General features: G+C 38.4%; 1 protein-coding gene across 9 annotated transcripts in view; it reads right to left on the reverse strand.

Annotated features, from left to right (window-relative positions):
* Positions 1 to 41: 41 nt before the first annotated feature.
* The window catches only part of LOC143019504 (glycerol-3-phosphate phosphatase), an 80,973-nt gene continuing 61,829 nt past the window's right edge, over positions 42 to 19,185 (reverse strand). For all 9 annotated transcript variants that reach the window (XM_076175171.1, XM_076175167.1, XM_076175172.1 and 6 more), the window contains 2 exons: positions 3,040 to 3,181; positions 42 to 2,809 (listed from right to left, as the gene is read on the reverse strand). In XM_076175171.1, coding sequence (XP_076031286.1) covers positions 2,629 to 2,809; positions 3,040 to 3,181 — 323 coding nt within the window. In that variant the 3' untranslated portion in view covers positions 42 to 2,628. The remainder of the gene's footprint in view (positions 2,810 to 3,039; positions 3,182 to 19,185) is intronic.

Raw genomic sequence — 19,185 nt, forward strand, 5'->3', positions numbered from 1 at the left:
AATAGCAGAATGCAGGTATAAACCAAAGAATAGAGCTACAATAGTCTTGTTAATATACTTTATTTGTCATGTATTCATAAATCTGTAGTATTTATTTATCCAGAGGCACGGGCATGGATTTCATTTGCGGGCACAATCTTGAAAAATAAAATAAATTACAAATGTCTAAAAGAAATAAGTAATCAATGACAATTACTTCAAGCCTACACTGTTATTTGTCCATATGGGGAAGGAGGAACTAGATATCTCTGCAATAACCACCAGCACTCTAGAAGATGGGATCCCTGCATCTCCCTCTAGTCACTCCCTTCCTTGCCTGACATTCCACATCCATCCAAAGTCCCTTTTGTCCTGTCCATCTCATTCTTGGTCTTCCTCTGAAACTTCTTCCATTTGTTTCTACTTTCCATCCTTTCTTAGTTAGTCCTTCCTTGTTCATTCTTTCCAGATGCCGAAAACACTTCAGCACTCATTGTCCCCTATCTAACCACTTTTTTTCCCATAACTCCTCTCTGCTTCGAATTAATTTTTCTTGTTCTTTAAATTAAGCTCAAAATAACATAAGACAAAAGTCAAAATGTTGTCACGTCACACCGCGTCCATACCAGTGATGTGACATTCATTCCTTGAGCATGACTACACTGTGTTGTGCAACCCCTCGATGTGACCTATAACACGGACCAAATATGGAGCGGCGTAGGTCCGACGGTTGTGAAGACGGCGTCCCCTCTCTCGACCACCATAGCCCTATGGGGGGGAATGAACAATGGACTCTTTGTGTACGGCAGTGCTACGCGGTGATTAATGTGTGCGAAAGTGTTGGGCCTGTACCGAAGGGGCCCGGTGGAACAATGACTCCTTGTCCGCTAGGACCGTTGACCTAGAACGCGTGCGAAAGCGCTCGTGGGCAAGCGGCGGAGTGGTACGAAACAGACGCCGCCCGCCAGCTGAGGTCAAAGGGCACATTAATCAAGAAGAAGAGGGCGAAGTAGCGCCTCCCCTCCTTTTCTACCTCATCGACTTGTAGAATAAGGTATAAGCTAGGGAATTATTGTGAACCCTCTTCATGCATAAATAAAGGAAGTAATGAATGTGTGGAGTTGGGTAGATAGGGATAGGAATATGTATATTGAGATAAGTTGGCACTTGGGCAGTGGCACCTGTGTTGTGCGGCTGGAGTATAAATCGGGGGTGCAGGCACCCACGCCGCTCTCCGCGTCCGCCCTCTGCACATCACGGTACTTTGTAAGTAAGAGATATTCTCATTAGTTGTGTTAGTAAATACTTTAGTGATTTTGTATATCTTCTTTCTTTATCCTGGCGTAGTGGACGTATCTATAAGAGGCAATACTTCTCTGAGACTCTGGATTGCAGGAACTACTCAAAGTCTAATTTAAACTTTGATGTAACAACTCAAAAACAGAGCTTAGGGTATGACAATGTATATAACCAAACCTCTGAATACCAGCAGCAAAGACCAGTTGATGACTGACACAGCAACATTGAACATTATGAACTTGAGTCTTACTGTTCTGGGTCTAGGCAAGATGAGCAGTTTCCTTTGTGGGACGGCATGTCATTTCCATCTAGACTGCTGACAATAGAAATAAAGAAAATTCTGGGTATTTAAAATGTATATACAAGGTATTTGTAATTTTCAATAAAAGCAAATGTACACTTATTCAGAAAGGGGAAGCACATGCCCCCTGTGCCCACTTTACACCATCATATTTACCAATTAAGGTCATAAAGACCTAAAGTTGGACTGATGATGGGAGCCTGCACATATTGATCTAGGGAAAAGCACATCATGAGAGAATCCTCTCCCTGCCACTAGTCTTCAAAGCCCCATTTCAATCTGGAGGCACAGCCCTGAGGAACTCTGACTCAGGCCCAAGCTCTTTCTATTAGCTTCAACTATCTTTTCTCCACTTTTATGCATAAGAAGAGCTGACAACTGCCAACTGCTCCCTTCCTCCTCCCAACATAGAAAGGGACCCATACTATTACAACACACAACACAGTCCAGCATTTCTTTCTGGAGAGATCTACAGAAGGGTCCAAAGATTGTTGCTAGCTACTGTGGGGTTACAAGTTCCTATTTAGTGAAACTCAGGCAATTATTACCATGACCATTTTTTTTTGGGGTGGCATCATTTATTACAATCCAAATTATCTTCCCAATAAGGCAGATTCTTTTAGTCCAATGCCTTCCAAAAACTGAAAGCTTCTCTTTTAAGAAAATTGTGGACCAAGCACTACGTACTTTAAATAACCTTGCGAGGTAAACCAATCACTACAATATCAAAATAAACCAATTCTGATATAATTATACATGTACTCATTTAATACATATAGTATACTAATTAACCAATACTAGCATCTAAAGTATCTTAAAATTCTACAATAATAATATAACATTAAATAATGATCACAATAAGATCACTGGAGTGGGAGTAAGCAAGATCAATTTTGCACTATTTCATGTAACTCCAAAGCAAAATTAAAACTTGTGGAACTGGCCCACTTCACACTGCAGTTCTAAAATGACTAAAAAATAAAAAGGAAGAAACTTGTTGAAATTTCTTTTTCAAAGAAAAACAAGCTTCCAATGTCCAACTTCAATTTTTATTTCACTAAGTCTAGTATATTTCCTAAAGTTGGTAGGTAGTAGTCCGAAAGAAGAGAATGCTTCTCACTGTCATCACTAGCCACCCAAGATTTAACATCCTCTAGAGCTGTCACTCCACTCAGTACCAAGAGGGTAGTCAATCCACAATTCCTGCCAAACAAGATATCTGTGTTGCCTCTGTAATTTTAATTTTTGGCATTAGTATAAACATGGTCCTCTGATCCCTATAAAGAGGGGGGGGGGATGGCTACGTCAAATCAATACATCCATTTGGTATGACATAATTTCAGTATGTTTCATATAGTAATATACTATCTATATATGCCAAGGGGTTCTTCTCCCTCATAAGGGAGGTAGACAAAATAATAGTACAGTAATAAACAAGTTCTATTACAGATGAAACCCACCTATCTCCAATCATGATCGTTCGCTTTGGATCCAAATTGTTCTCTTTGCTAATGACTTCATACATCAAAGGGCTTGGTTTACCTACTACCACTGCTTTGCGCTCAGCAGCAGTTTCCACAGACCTCACAATAGCCCCAGTTCCTGGAAGCAAAATTATGTTAACAGATGCCCTATGCTGGCCCCCCAAGCATCTTCTCATTATTCATACAAAACTCTAAGCAACTAATACTAATGTTAGAAAAAAGTAATGATACCCATTCCTTCATTTTATGGAGGACTCGACCCATGATTTCTCCATCAATCCCCAGCATGGAAAGAACTGGGGGCCAAACAGTCACCCCCTGGGAGCAGCTTTGTTTACCAGGGGCAAGTACCATAACCCTTCCTCAAAAATACACCTTCACGTTTTTCCAACACCAAGGAGTGATTCTCTGGTGATCATCCCTCCTTTCTTCCTATTGGCCATAATATGTAGAGAGCATCCTTGTGCCCATCACAAATTACATTTGTCTGACATGCTCCAAACCAATCACCTCAAGCATTCAAGACAAAGGGCTTATTCAATGTAATTTATACAAAAACTGGACCCACCTCACTTGCATGACACTTGCTGTCATAAACCATTTATACAAACACTTGGACCTGTTTCTCATACCCACCCATAACCTCACCCTCACATCCCCACCCTCATCCTGCACCTTTGCCAATGGTCCCACCCTCCCCTCATCCACAATCCCTTCTCCTCCTCCTCCTCCTCCTCCTCCTACCCCTGATCCTAATCCTCCCCCACCCATGCCCCAACCCCATACAGCAACCTACAACACATGCAGAACACACATCAACATCTTACAATTAAACATTGATGACATCAACATGTAAAAATACACAAACTTGAACACTTTCTCAAACAACACAACATACACACTGCCATCATATAAGATAGAAAATTACAACACTCACAAAAACACCCTCACACCACCCCCAACACCTATCCTAGTCAGAACATAAGACCAAATACAAGCACTTAACATTGAGATTAACAATAAAATACATGAACAAAAAACACTAAATTGGCAAACATTTGTCAACACACATCACAAAACAAATACAAAAAAATTGTACAAGACACTCAACAGCAATAACCACAAGTCAACTTACCCTCAAACACATCAAGCAAAAATTCTCATAAATCACTTTGCATAGACAAGCCATCTTATCTTTCACTCTGATGACTGACACATCATCTGATGTAAGAAAGACTTCCTCATAAGTCCAGACTATGCACCCTACATAGACAGCCATAAAAAGCTTATCACCCATAACCTCAACCATTCATTTGCTTGTGGTCCTGACAACATTAGTACCATCCATCTAAAACAACTTGGACCACAGTTATTCACACAACACCATGTATGGAAGCATGGTAAAACCATTACAATTCCCAAACCTAACAAAAAGCCAACAGTTCCAGCATCACATTTCTCTGCACCCTTCCAAAGTAACAGAAAACCTCTTACTGCAATTCATCATACCATGGGACTGCTCGGCCAAGCAGTCTAGGGAACAGCATTCCGTCACACCATATATCCCCCTTGCCAAATCACAATACTGTTTTAGACCACTACACTCCACAAACACTTCTGATAGATCTTACATAAAGAGTTTTCAAAGGCATCAATTCAAATAAGCCCCCACACAGAACACTATTTATAACACTAGATATTAGTAAGGCTTTTGATGTCATCTGCCAACACAATCTCAGGAACAAAATATACGACACTTTGAGAAACTTAAAATATTCTTTCGCAATGCAAACTGGGAAAATTCCAAAACGAAGATACAGGGATAGAAGAAAAATGGAACATACTAAAAGAAATTTATAATGAAGGAGTGAACAAATTTGTACAACAAAAAATGGAAAATGGTACAACTAAAGATGTAGTGAAGCAAAGGAAAAAAGAGACAAAGCTTGGAAAAAATGGAAAAGAGATAAGAAACAAAGCAAATGGCAAACGTACATCAAATTAAGAAACGAATATGTAAAAATACGCAGAGATGAAAAGAGAAATTATGAAAAAAAGATAATAGACAAATGTAAAGAACCCAAACTATTTTACAAATATGTAAATGGAAAACTGAAAAACAAACAAGAAATAGAAAAACTGCGCCAAGATAAAAAGTAATTTACAGAAGAACTGGAAATGGCTGAAATAATGAACAACCACTTCAGATCAGTATTCACAATAGAAAACTTGCCTAACAGTGAAGTTAGAGAGAGAGAATTATCCCCAGCAATGAAAGAAATAAATGTAACACAAAAAGAAATCAATGATCAAATTAAAACCCTGGATGTCAGAAAATCACATGGCCCAGACGGAATAGCAAACTGGATACTGAAAGAATGCATGGAAGAATTAACTGACAAAATATATGATATAATTAAATCCTCACTTAAAGAAGGAAAAGTACCATTGGACTGGAAAAAAGCAAACATTGTACCAATTTATAAGGGAGGTGATAAGGAAGATCCATCTAAGTACAGACCAGTCTCACTAACAAGCACAATAGCAAAAATTTGTGAAAGTGTGATAAAAAACAGATGGGTTAAATACCTGGAAGAAAAATCTATACTGAACCCAAATCAATTTGGATTTAGACAAGGGAGATCCTGTACAACAAATCTGATCTGCTTTTACTCAAGATTAGTAGACATAATACAAGAAAGAGATGGATGGGCAGACTGTGCTTTTCTGGACCTGCAAAAGGCATTCGATAAGGTACCTCATATGAAACTAATAAATAAGATAGAGTCAAAAGGTGGCATCAGAGGAAAATTATTGGAATGGATGAAAGACTTCCTGATTGGGAGGAAAATGAGAGTTGTAATTAGAGAAAAATTCTCCAACTGGGTAGAAGTAAAAAGCGGTGTCCGCAAAGATCGGTACTGGCCCTGATCATGTTCGCTGTATACATTAATGACATGAATGAAGGCATGGAGTGCTATATAATTTTTTTTGCAGATGATGCAAAATTACTTAAGAAGGTAAAAACGGAAGCGGACTGCAACTCATTGCAACAAGATCTGGACACAATATGGAATTGGACTCAAAAGCGGGAAGTAAAATTCAATATTAAGAAATGCAGTATGATGGAATTTGGAAAGAGTAGAAACAGAATATCAAAAGATTACAGAATTGGGGAAGAAAAAAAAAATATATGAAAAAGATCTTGGAGTGATGATTGGAAAGGACATGAAACCAGATAAGCATATAAATAAGATGTTCGGAGAAACCTACAACTTATTGAGAGCAATCAAAGTGGCATTTACTTATATGGACGAAGAAATGATAAGGAAAATACTAACTACACTAATAAGACCAAAACTTGAGTACGCAGCATCACTTTGGACACCCAGTACCAAAAAGAATATTAAGAAACTAGAAAGATTACAAAGAGCGACAACCAAACTAGCACCGACACTTGCCGAACTAACATATGAGCAAAGACTATCCAAATTGAACCTACCAACTCTGGAACAAAGAAGAGAAAGAGGAGATTTGCTAACTATCTACAGAATAATGAAAGGAATGGAAGTTTTAGACAGGAATGACCTATTAGTGTGGGAAAACGGTAAAACAAGAGGACACGGAAAAAAATTGAAAAAGGATAGTTATAGAAAAAACTTGAAAAGGAACAGTTTCCCACACAGAGCGATAAATACATGGAACAAATTAGACAACAAAACAGTATGTGCTAACACTATACAAGATTTTAAGATAAAACTTGATGCGGAGAGATACAAAGACGGGTCACCACGAGCATAGCTCCCCTCCCGTATATTACAACTAGGTACAACTAGGTAAAAAAACATGCACAATAATACCAAAAGATGGCTGGCCAATTATTTGGCAGGTAGAAATGCTTATGTGTCATACAATGTCCAATCATCGCACATCACAAAACTTTAGGTACAGAGTACCTCAAAGATCCATCCTATCCCCTACACTCTATACATGCATGATATATCCATATGCCACACCCCAGAAATGCAAATCTCTTCTTACCTGAAGAAGGTATGGAACTGGAGTCAGAAATGGGAAGTGGACTTTAATACTAAGAAGTGTAGCATAATGGAGTTTGGAAAAAGCAAAAACAGAATATCAGAAAAATATACAATTGGAACCAAGGAGGTAAAGAAGGAAGGATCCGAAAAAGATTTGGGGGTAATTATCACAAACGACTTGTCCTATGACAAACAGATTAACAAAATTGTCAGGGAGGCATACAACTTGCTAAGATCAATAAAAGAGGCATTTACATATTTGGACGAAGACATGATAAAAAAAATATTGGTTACATTGATAAGGCCTAGACTAGAAAATGCAGCGACATTGTGGTCACCCAGTACCAAAAAGAATATAAAGAAAATAGAAAGAATCCAGAGAGCAGCAACAAAAATGGCATCTGCACTTGCAAACCTATCATGTGAGGAGAGATTGGCTAAACTGGAGTTACCAACGCTGGACCAAAGAGAGAGGTGACCTATTGACCATCTAGAGAATCATGAAAGGCATAGAGATACTCGATAGAGGGGACTTACTAAACTGGGACAAGAGAAACACAAGAGGACATAGAAAGAAAATAAAAAAACATAGCTATAGAAGAGAACTGAAGGAAAACAGTTTTCCACATAGAGTAGTGGACACTTGGAACAAACTGGACAAAGAAATAGTATGTGCAAAAATCATTCATGAGTTTAAAAGCAAACTAGACACTGTGAGATACAAAGGCGGGACACCACGAGCTAGCTCCCCTTCCCGCAAAATACAACTAGGTAATTACAGAACACTATTCATAACACTAGATATTAGTAAGGCTTTTGATGTCATCTGTCAACACAATCTCACGAACAAAATATACAACACAGACATGCACAATAATACCAAAAGATGGCTGGCCAATTATTTGGCAGGTAGAAATGCTTATGTGTCATACAATGTCCAATCATCACACATCACAAAACTTTAGGTACAGAGTACCTCAAGGATCCATCCTATCCCCTACACTCTATACATGCATGATATATCCATATGCCACACCCCAGAAATGCAAATCTCTTCTTACATAGATGACATAACAATTATATGCACACATCTTAACACAGACAAAGCCACAGAAATACTACAGCCATACCTCGACACACTCAACACATGGTTCACTACATACACTCAAAACAGCCCCAACCAAATCCACAGCCACACTTCTCACCAACTGACAGCCAATAAAGCATACCACACCACTTTGTCAACAAGACCCTCATACCACACACACATACATACACCCTAGATTCCTGATGTAGCGTAAGATACATCCATGTCATTCAAATAATACATCACATAGACAAGATGTACAACTAGATTTACATAAAGAAACCAGAAAGAATATATATTTAAAAGAGCAATGACAAAGATGGCACCAACACTTTGCAAGCTGACATATGAACAAAGATCGGACAAACTAAACTTATCAACTCTGGGACATAGAAGAGAAAGAGGAGATTTGATAACCATCTACAGAATTATGAAAGGGATGGAAATCCTTGATCTATACATGATTTTAAGAAAGAACTGGATGTGGAAAGATACAACTGCAGGTCACTACAAGCATAGGTCTCCTCCTGCAAAATACATACATACATACATACATATACCAAGGCTTTTTCCCCCTTACAAGGGAGGTAGCCAAAAAAGAAAAGGCATAAAATCATTCCCACCCATTCCATCCCTGAATACACTCCACACCCCTCCACCCTCCCTCTCATCTTAGCACCTACTGCAAAATACAACTAGGTAAATACATACATATGCCAAGTGCTCTTACCCCCTTACGAGGGAGGTAGCCAAAATCAAGACATAATTCCATTCCCACCCATTCTACTCCCATCCACCCACCCCTCTTTCCCATCTTGGCCCTCACAGATGACGGATTATCCCTGCATGTTGCCCACCGTCCTGGGTCAGAAGCAATGTAGCAAGACACAGCACATCCACAGCAAGGCTGCTTCATTTAATCAGTGAACTCCCCTCTCCTCCTTCCTGTCATGCAGAAACATTGAAGATGGGGAGAAATCCCTTTGGGCTGTGTCAAAATATCATTCATACATAACCACTACCTAACCCCCACCACATACACACACTAGACTTAACACCTTCACTTAATGCTCTTAGATTACTTGCAGGTGCAACATTTAGACAAAACAAACTACAATTACAGTATACTAACAATATATGCACTCAGTGATAAGTTATGTGAGCCCCACATGGGCCCCTAACCTCACTGAGACACACCCTAACACCCTACAGCCTATACAGAACAAAGCCCTAAAGATAATTACAAGCTGCACAAATACAACACCTATAGACCATCTCTACCATGAAACAAAAATCCTCAAAGTCAAGTATCACCTTGAAATGAGATGCACACAAGCACTTGCCTTAACCTCCACAAACATAGCCCACCCACTACACTACACTTCGGTACATAGCATTTAATGCATGCTTTGTGTCTTCCAACATTTTGGAGTGGTCACTCTCAGTCCAAGAATATGTTTTTGGGGGCACATATATTACTACAAATTTTCTACTTTTCATGTCGCTGTTTTCAACTTTTATCATAATCAATTCCACATTATTATTTCCTTCTGTTATCTTTGTTACCTTTAAATCTTTTTTAGTCATAAACATGACTCCACCCTGTTTCTCCTTTCTATTTTTATCCAATATATATAGACCTTGTCCCACAGTATTAGGTGGTAGTGGGCCTTTTAATTTCGTTTCTACAATTCCCATTGTACACGGTTTCTCTTCTTCCAGAGAGTTGTTTAATTCATTTAATCCTTAAATCATGCCATCTGTGTTGGTGTACGTTATTTTTACATTTTTCCTTTCTACTTTTTTTTTTTTTTCTCCATATTCTCAGCCTCAGGTCCAGATCACACTTTCTCTCTCTCTCTCATTAAAAAAAAAAAAAAAAAAAAAAAAAAAAAAAAAAAAAAAAAAAAAAAAAAAAAAAAAAAAAAAATAATAATAATAATCTTGTTTTTTCATTTGCTTCAATTCTTAGTGCCTTTTCCTTCTCTTTTTCATCACTCTTTCTTTATCCATACATCTTTGTAATTTACACTTTTTGCCAACTTTGCCGTTTTAGATAGTACTTCTTCCGTTATCATTTGTGATCTTAGTTTAATTTTTAGTGGTCTATTTTTTTTAGTGTATAGCCCCATTCTATGCATTTTATTTCTTGCCCCTCCTCTTATATCTCTCAGAATTTTTTTTATATTTCTTTCTTCTCTTTTCCACTTAGATATCTAGCTACATTATGTTTTTCTTTAATATCCACTGCATCTCTGACCCAATTCTCTTTCTCCTTAATTACTTTAGTAACTGTTTCTTTAACATTCTCTTCCACTTGTTGCTGTACTATTTCTTTAAAATTTATTCTTTTTATTTTTTTGTTCTACTTTTCATTGATTTTTTATTTCTTGGAGATTTGTCTCTTTTATTGTTTCTCCCACTTTTTCGGTCACCACTTGTACTTGTTCCTTTACTTCTTTTTTCAAAGTCTCATTTTTGTTTGTATCTTTAATAACCATAAACTATGCACTTTTTCTATCCACTATATCTCTGACCCAATTCTCTTTCTCCTTAATTACTTTAATAACTGTTTCTTTAGCATTCTCTTCCACTTGTTACTGTACTATTTCTTTATAAGTTATTTTTTATTTTCTTGTTCCACTTTTCATTGATTTTTTTATTTGTTGGAGACCTATTTCTTTTCTTATTTCTCCCACTTGTTCAGTCACTGTTTGCATTTTTTCTTTTACTTTTTTCAAAGCCTCATTTTCGTTTGTATCTTCATTTTTCATTCTTCCATTCTCACTTTTGACTATGTTTAATTCCTTTTTTAGATCATTAAGCTCTCTGTTGGTTTTAGCATTTTGATATTTTAACTGGTTCATTTCTTTATACATTGCCCTGTATTCAGTTTTCAGATCTATAATCTTATCTATTCTGTAATCTCCTGATTTCTTAGGATATTTCTATACCTTGAGTCCCTCTCCCATTCTAAACCTTTACCTAGTATTCCACTTTCACAAAACCCTGAAAAAGCAGTGTTATCTAACCTTTGATTTTTGGCATCTCTATGATGCAACTCTTTTGGTATGACACCTAATGGCAATTCCATTCTGCTTACATCCAATCTTCTCTTCGTTGGTTCACTATATTTTTGTCTTTCTTAATCATTTTCCATTTTGTGTATTGATCACTAAGTGAAAATACTCTATTCTATAATTTCAGTCACTTGATAAACATAGTTCCCTATTACATAAACAAACCAGGTATGTGTGTGTGTTAGCATTGAGTGAAACTAATTTGATGGGGAGAGGTTAGTTTGAGTTTGGGGTATAGTGGGGAGGGTGTTGGGGGTGAAGACAGGACAAGGGAGGGAAGGGGTGGCTATATTAGTAAGTGAAGAAATAGGTAAGCATGTGGTGGAGTGGAAGGTTTCTTCAAAGTTAATGTCGATGAAGGTGAAACTGGGAAGGAAGATGTGGGTCTTTGTAAGTGCATATGGGCCTGGTAATGAGAAGTGTAGAGGAAAAGGAGTATTTTTGGATTAAAAAAAAAATGCATATTGAGTTTTGGGAGAAATATCAATGTAGTAGTATTGGGAAAGTGTGGAGTGGTTGGGAAGTGTGGAGTGCCAGGTAAAAATCATTGCAGAGAGTTGTTGTTGTTGTTGTTGTCGTTCCCTAGACTGTCTGTCCGAGCAGTCCCGTCTCCCCAAGGAAGGCCACAGCCGAAACTGGGTTTTCCCACAAATCCTTTATAGAGTGTATGTTGTGTTGTTTGCGTGCATGATTGTGTATAATGCAGTCTTCCATTATGTGTTGTATGGTATGGGGTGAAGTGTTACATCCTGGGCAGCTGTTCACAACACGGTCGTCCAGCCTCTTCTGGTAGCTTAGAAGTGCTGGGTGGTGACCGCATCGCAGTCTGGCCAAGTGGACTCTGTCCTTACGTGGGAGAGAGGATTCAGAAGGGTGGATATCAGGGGGTCTGGCATGTAGCAGTGTGTTGTCTTTCAGTGTGTTAATGGAGCGGTGAGTGATATGATTATGAATATGTTTCCGGAGGCTGGTATTTGCAGAGAGTTGATGGTGGAGATGTGTTTAGAGAGTTCATGATAGCTAACACAGTATTTAGGCAGGAAGTTCTGTATAAGTACATGTGGGAGAGGATGGTGGATGGAAGGGTGGTTGATAAGGCTTTAATGGACTATGTAGTGGTATCCTGAAGGAAAGTAGGAAGAGTTTTGGATGTAAATGTTCTAAGGGAAGAGAGTGGGGAACTATCAGATCATTTTTTGGCAGAAGGTAAATAGAGTGTGGAGGATAGGTAAAGAAGGAGGGAAAGGACAGAAGGTAGGGAGGTGTTTCGAGTAAAATGTTTAAATGAGAAGAAAAAGGAACAGGAGTACAAGGAGAAGCTGAGGGAAGTGTGGGAGGGAGGTGGTGAAGGATTATCAGATTTATGGCTCTTAGCCAATCACCAGAGCCATAGGGCCATTCAGCGCATATTTATCAGTTAAAAATAAGGAAGTCTATATATCAACTACAACTGTTTCTAATGAGTCCTGACCTTAAATCCAGGAAACAGTGTGTTAGTGCAGGAATAAGGCTACAGAACATTAGATTTCATTGCTAAGACGGTTGAAGTGCAGAGGTAATTATCAAACTCTATCTAGCATTAGACCCATCCTTGACTATGCGGTACAGTTTTGGTCTCCATCCTATAAAAAAGGACATCAATTCACTAGAATTAGGACAGGAGAATGACCAAAATGATACATGGGCTAAAAAATTTAGCTTATGAAGAGAGGCTTAGGCACCTAAATTTACACTCTCTGGAAAGACACAGAGTGTGGGGTGATCTAATAGAGGTGTTCAAGTGAATCAAAGGCTTTAACAAGGGTGATTCAAGCTAGGTCATCATATTAAGACAACAGGGCAGGTCTCGCAGTAATGGATTTAAATTGGACAAATTTAGATTTAAGAAGGAAATAGGCAAAAACTGGTTTACTAATAAGGTGGTCAACAAATGGAATAGACTTAGTAACAATATAGTGAGTGCTGAAACTATTGGTTGTTTTAAGAAACGGTTAGACAACTTTATGGATGGGGATGACAGGTGGTAATGGACATGAAACTACCTAGTTTAGGCCCATGTTCTCTAATAGAGGTGTTCAAGTGAATCAAAGGCTTTACCAAGGGTGATGGAAACTAGGTCATCATATTAAGACAACAGGGCAGATCTCGCAGTAATGGATTTAAATTGGACAAATTTAGCTTTAAAAAGGAAATAGGCAAGAACTAGTTTAATAATAAGGTGGTTAACAAATGGAATAGACTTAGTAAGAATATAGTGAGTGCTGAAACTATTGGTTGTTTTAAGAAATGGTTAGACAACTTTATGGATGGGGATGACAGGTGGTAATGGACATGAAACTACCTAGTGTAGGCCCTATGTTCTCTTGCAGTCTCTTTCATTCTTATGTTCTTATATATACAAGGCATGTTTTTTAAGTAAGCACTGTTTTGAAATTCCACCGTTGTGGCGGTGCTGTCGGCACTTGGTGCATGCCCGTTGTATACTGCTATCTCTTGGCTAGCCACAGCCACCATTATGGAATCATCTGACCATGTTTAAGTTTGTTTGCGAGTATTTGAAATGTCTCCTCCGATTGAGAATGCAACCGACTGTGAAATACATGCCGTGATTTGTTTTCTTACTGCTAAAGGCGTGAAAGCAGATGAAATTCATCGTCAGATCAGTGAAGTGTATGGAGAAAACTTTATGAGTGATGGGATGGTGTGGAAATGGGTGAGAGCTTTTAAAGATGGTCGAACAAATGTGCATGATGAGGAATGAGGTGGACGACCTTCACTCATTACTGATGGTTTTGTGCAAAGTTGATGAAAAAGTGAAAGAAGAGACGCTTTACGATTTCGTCGTTATCTGATCAGTTTCCTGAAGTGTTAAGAAGCATGGTTTATGAAATTGTGACAGAACACTTAAATCATTGAAAGTTATGCTCATGCTGGGTTCCAAAATGCTGATGGAGGTTCACAAAAGCAAATGTTTAGCCAGTTCTTTGACTTTCCTACAGCAGTATAGCCAAGAAGGTGACCAGTTTTTAAGTCAAATTGTCACAGGTGACAAAACATGGGTGGCTTACTTTACACCAGAATCAAAGCAGCAATCCATGGAATGGTGGCATTCATCATCACCTATGAAAGTCAAGTTCAAGCAAACAATTTCAGCCCAGAAAATCATGTATACCAGCGGCAGATTTCTACGAGGATGGTATTCAAAAGCTGGTTGTACGATATGATGAATGCCTTAATATTGGTGGAAATTATGTTGAAAAGTAGATTACAGTATAGGCTTTCATGTAAAAATAAAATTGTTACAAAAAGTCTTTGTTTCATTTCTATTTCAAAACGGTACTTATTTAAAAAACATGCCTCGTGTGTGTATATATATATATATACATATATAACACATTTAACCCAATATGTATTCTTATAAATTATGTAAATCTATAAAGATTACAAAAAAAAAAAAAAAAAAAAAAAATTAAATGCTATAAAATAGATTTTCTTTTAAAAACTAACAATTTGCTCCCCTGGAGTACAGGAGTCCCTCAAATAATGCAGATTCGAATAACACGGATTCAATCATACGTGGATTTTATTTCAAAACCATCTCAAATGTAGAGAACCGTTTTAAAATTCGCGCCGAGTCGGACACACATAAGCACACACGCGGCAACATCGCAAATATTTGTGGTGACTGCTTTCTATTTTACCATATACAGTTGATCCTCACATAACGCGGTCATTATGTACACTGGGAACTGCTCAAACAAGGGTGTGGGGCGAGGGGATAGCCATGGGTGGCTGCCTGCGGTTACGTGTCAACCTGCGGTTACGTGTCAACCTCCGGGTACTGATGTAGGAGGGAGGGAGGGGAGGAGTAGGGGGTGGTAGGGGGGTAGCCAACAAGCTTTAGCTTGTCACTTTCACCACCTGCACCGTGCTATCGTGAAATTTGACCGCCCTAACCTGTTGAAGTGTAATGTTTCTTTCGTTTGGAACACAACTAATAAGTCTGATAATGACTGCGTTTGTCGTGTCTTAATTTCTCTTATGAGGTTCTTGTTGTTACTGGCGGTGGTGGTTTGGGAGATCAAAAACAGACATATACACGCTTACACACGTGTAGACATGTGTCAGACAACCAGTGTATGTTGTGAATGCGCATGCGTGTACACACAAACACGAACACAGACAAAGGATCACAAAGGCGGAGCATGCCGACAGGAGACCTTTTGATCCATATCTAGGTCGGATGCGAAAAAAAATCATATTAATAATAAAATAATAAATAAAAACTATGATAATGTAAATAACAAATAAAATACATAAATAAATGCATAGGTATAGTTAAATAATAAACAAACAGGTAAATAGTATGTAATAAGAAATTGACATATAACTAATAATAAATGAAAATCAGACAGACAAATGATAACAAAACAAAAACAAATAATATAAGATAAATTATAATCATTACAGCATCTTACTTAGGTATTTATCTAAATGATTCTTAAAGCTTGGAACTGAACTACATTGCACTACCTGTGCAGGAAGTTTATTCCATTCATTAACTACACGGTTGGCAAAGTTGTTTCTACCTACTTCCAAATTGAATCTATTTCCGGACAGTTTGAGACCATTGTTTCTTGTCTGATTCTCATTCAATGTAAAATTTTTGTCACTTTTGATGTTGTCAATTCCCTTTAGACACGCACGTACATGCTTACTTGTACATGTGAACACATACACGCACGCACGCAAACACACACACGCAACACACACATACATACGCCACATACACACACATATACATACGCCACATACACACACACACACGTGTATACGCCACATACACACACATATGTATATATGCCACATACACATATGCATATATGCCACATACACACACATGTATATATGCACAAACACATACATATGCCACAAACACCACATACACGCGCACACACACACACGCACGCACACACACGTACACATACATACTGAGAGAACTGAAGAAAAACAGTTTTCCACATAGAGTTTTAGACACTTGGAACAAACTGGATAATGAAATAGTAAGCGCAAAAACCATTCACGAGTTTAAAAGCAAACTAGAAACTGAGAGATACAATGGCGGGACAACACGAGCATAGCTCCCCTTCCCGCAAAATACAACTAGGTAAATACAACTAGGTAAATATACGGTTCTCGGTATTTAATATGGAAAGTCAACATACGCAGATTTGGTCATACGCAGTAATTTCAGGAACCTAACCCCCGCGTTATTTGAGGGACTCCTGTACTTTCATTGAAAATCTCTACCATGGACTTGTCTGACAGCAAATTAGCCCTGCACTGATCTTCATAACAAGGACATTCTACTAAAATATATTCAACTGATAGGTCAACATGGCAAGCAGAGCCCCAAGGGACCTACCTCTCTCCCCCATTTGTAGTCAGATACTTATGGGTTAAACAAATATGGCTGATCCACAACCTAGTTAAAATAATGGTCCACTGCTCAGTGAAACCATGACTGGACAGAAGGCCTAATACTCTATAGTTTAAGATTAATTGTCAAATTAGACCAGTGGTCCTGCCATTGGCTTCTGCAATACATACATACATATACCAAAGCTTTTTCCCCCTTACAAGGGAGGTAGCCAAAAAGAAAAAGGCATAAAATCATTCCCACACATTCCATCCCTAAATACATTCCACTCCTTTCCACCCTCCCTCCCATCTTAGCACCTCCTGGATGATGGGTCATCCCTGCACCTTGTCCACTGCCCTGGGTCAGGGGCAGTGTCGCAAGCCAAGGCTTCTGCAATAATATCTAATAAAAATGTTAAAATCTGAAATTGGGATTCCCATGCTGGAACAGTGGTCAAGCCTAGTTGCAACTTTGGTTGCTACATCAGCCTGTTCATTACTGGTAATGCCAACATGGGATAGAACCCAACAAAACTTTACATTAACCCCTTTTCTATGGATTAACAGAAAAATCCAATCTTTAATTTCCTGGACCAGATGATGAGATGGAAATAACTTCTTTAAGGATGATAAGAGACTCATCGAGTCAGTGAATATAACAAAACTTGTACCATTTTAGCAGCTAGATAATACTGTATACATTTCAAGGCATTCACGACTGCCAGCAATTCTGATGTAAAAATGGAAGAAATTTTATGTAATTTCTTTTTAATTATTTTGGTATTACCATGGAACAGCCTACTTCATCAGGGACTTTTGATCCATCTGTATATATGCTGATGGGATTTGCATGCTCAAGAAAATTTGCCTTGAGCTGAGTATCTGGTTACTTTTTCTTCTTATATTGTGCTATGCATATTCTCAAGTCATCTCTAATCCAAGGGGGATGTTTAGGGATATCAAATTCTGCCACAGCAGAAGGAAAAAGTCCAACCTGACTGACAGTCTGCCAGACATACTTCAATCAGCTTGGGCAGCTTTGGTCTGTTTGGTGCCCTATCAATTAGTTGCTTTACATATTTGTAATTAGGAATGAACATGGAAGAAAGAACTCTTGATAGCTATTACAAACCCAACTCTTCCCTGTGAATAAATAGTGGAGGATATCCAGCATGTACATACAAGCTCTTCACAGGAGATGTGCAGTAAGCTCCTGTGCATACATGCAGTGCTATTTTATGAACAATGTCTAGCTTAGCCAAATTTGTCTTACATATTGACCCATAAATCTTGCATTTGTAATATATTTTACTAAGACACAAGGTCTGATATATTCTTAAAAGTGAAATTCTATCAGCTCCCCAATTAAAGCCACAAATTATCTTTAGGATGTTTAGTCAGAACTTTATATACTACTTCATTGATGCATTGAGTAAAAGTTAATTTCTTGTAAAAACAAGAAGATACTTTACATGATCTTCATATGGTAGGATAGAATGATCTAAAAACAATGTAGGAATCTCTTCTCTGTCTTAATCAACAAAAATGAATGGCTTTGGTTTTCTCAGAAGAGAACCTGAAGCCTCTAGTACTTGCCCAAGTATTTGCAGCTTTGATAGCCACCTGAATCTTATGGCAGGCTTCAATAGCTGTAGATAAAGTACATTATACTGCACAGTCATCTGCAAATAACTGACCTTGTACTCCAACAGAGATCTTGTTCAAGTAGGCTATTTATGGCTATCTTAAACAGTACTGAACTAAAAGCACTTCCTTGTGGAGACCTTCTTCCTGAAGGTCTATAACTATCTATATACCAAGAGCTCCCTTATAAGGGAGGTAGCCAAGTCAAATACACATACCTATTCCCACCCATTCCACTCCTCTCCACCACCCTTTCCTCCCTCTCATTTTAGCTACTCATGGATGATAGGTCATCCCTGTATACTGCCCACTGCCCTGGGTCAGAAGCACTGCAGCAAGACACAGTACATCCACAAGAAGGCTGCTTCACTTAACCCCTTCACTCCGGGCCAAAATCTTGTGGGCAGCATTAGCTGCCAGACGTGCGATGTTGCGTCATAATACTTGCATTATAAAAAATAAAGTCAACACTGTATTGCTCGTTCTCTCTTTCACCCGTGAATTTTGATAACCATAGAAAATATGATGAAGCCAGTTTACAGAGTATGGGGGTCACGCAGGTACAACTACAATAAATATAATCAAGATGCCGACATCGGCATCCTCGCATACCCACTTGCTCCTCCTGATGCCTACGTAGGCGTCATCATATCGAAGGGGTTAATGAGCGACTCTCCCCCTGTCCCTCATACAGTAAAAGAGAAGACATGGAGAAATCCCTTCAGGCTTCATCAAAATATCATTCACACCTGAGCATCGCCCACCCCTCCCTTCCTTGCATAGCAATATCATCTATACACAGCCACTCTCCACTCATCCCTATCTCCTGCATTCTCCCTTCTTTGCTCAA

This window comes from Oratosquilla oratoria, chromosome 37 (genome assembly GCF_046742065.1).
Source record: "Oratosquilla oratoria isolate Oo_2021 chromosome 37, ASM4674206v1, whole genome shotgun sequence".
Lineage (NCBI taxonomy): Eukaryota > Metazoa > Arthropoda > Malacostraca > Stomatopoda > Squillidae > Oratosquilla > Oratosquilla oratoria.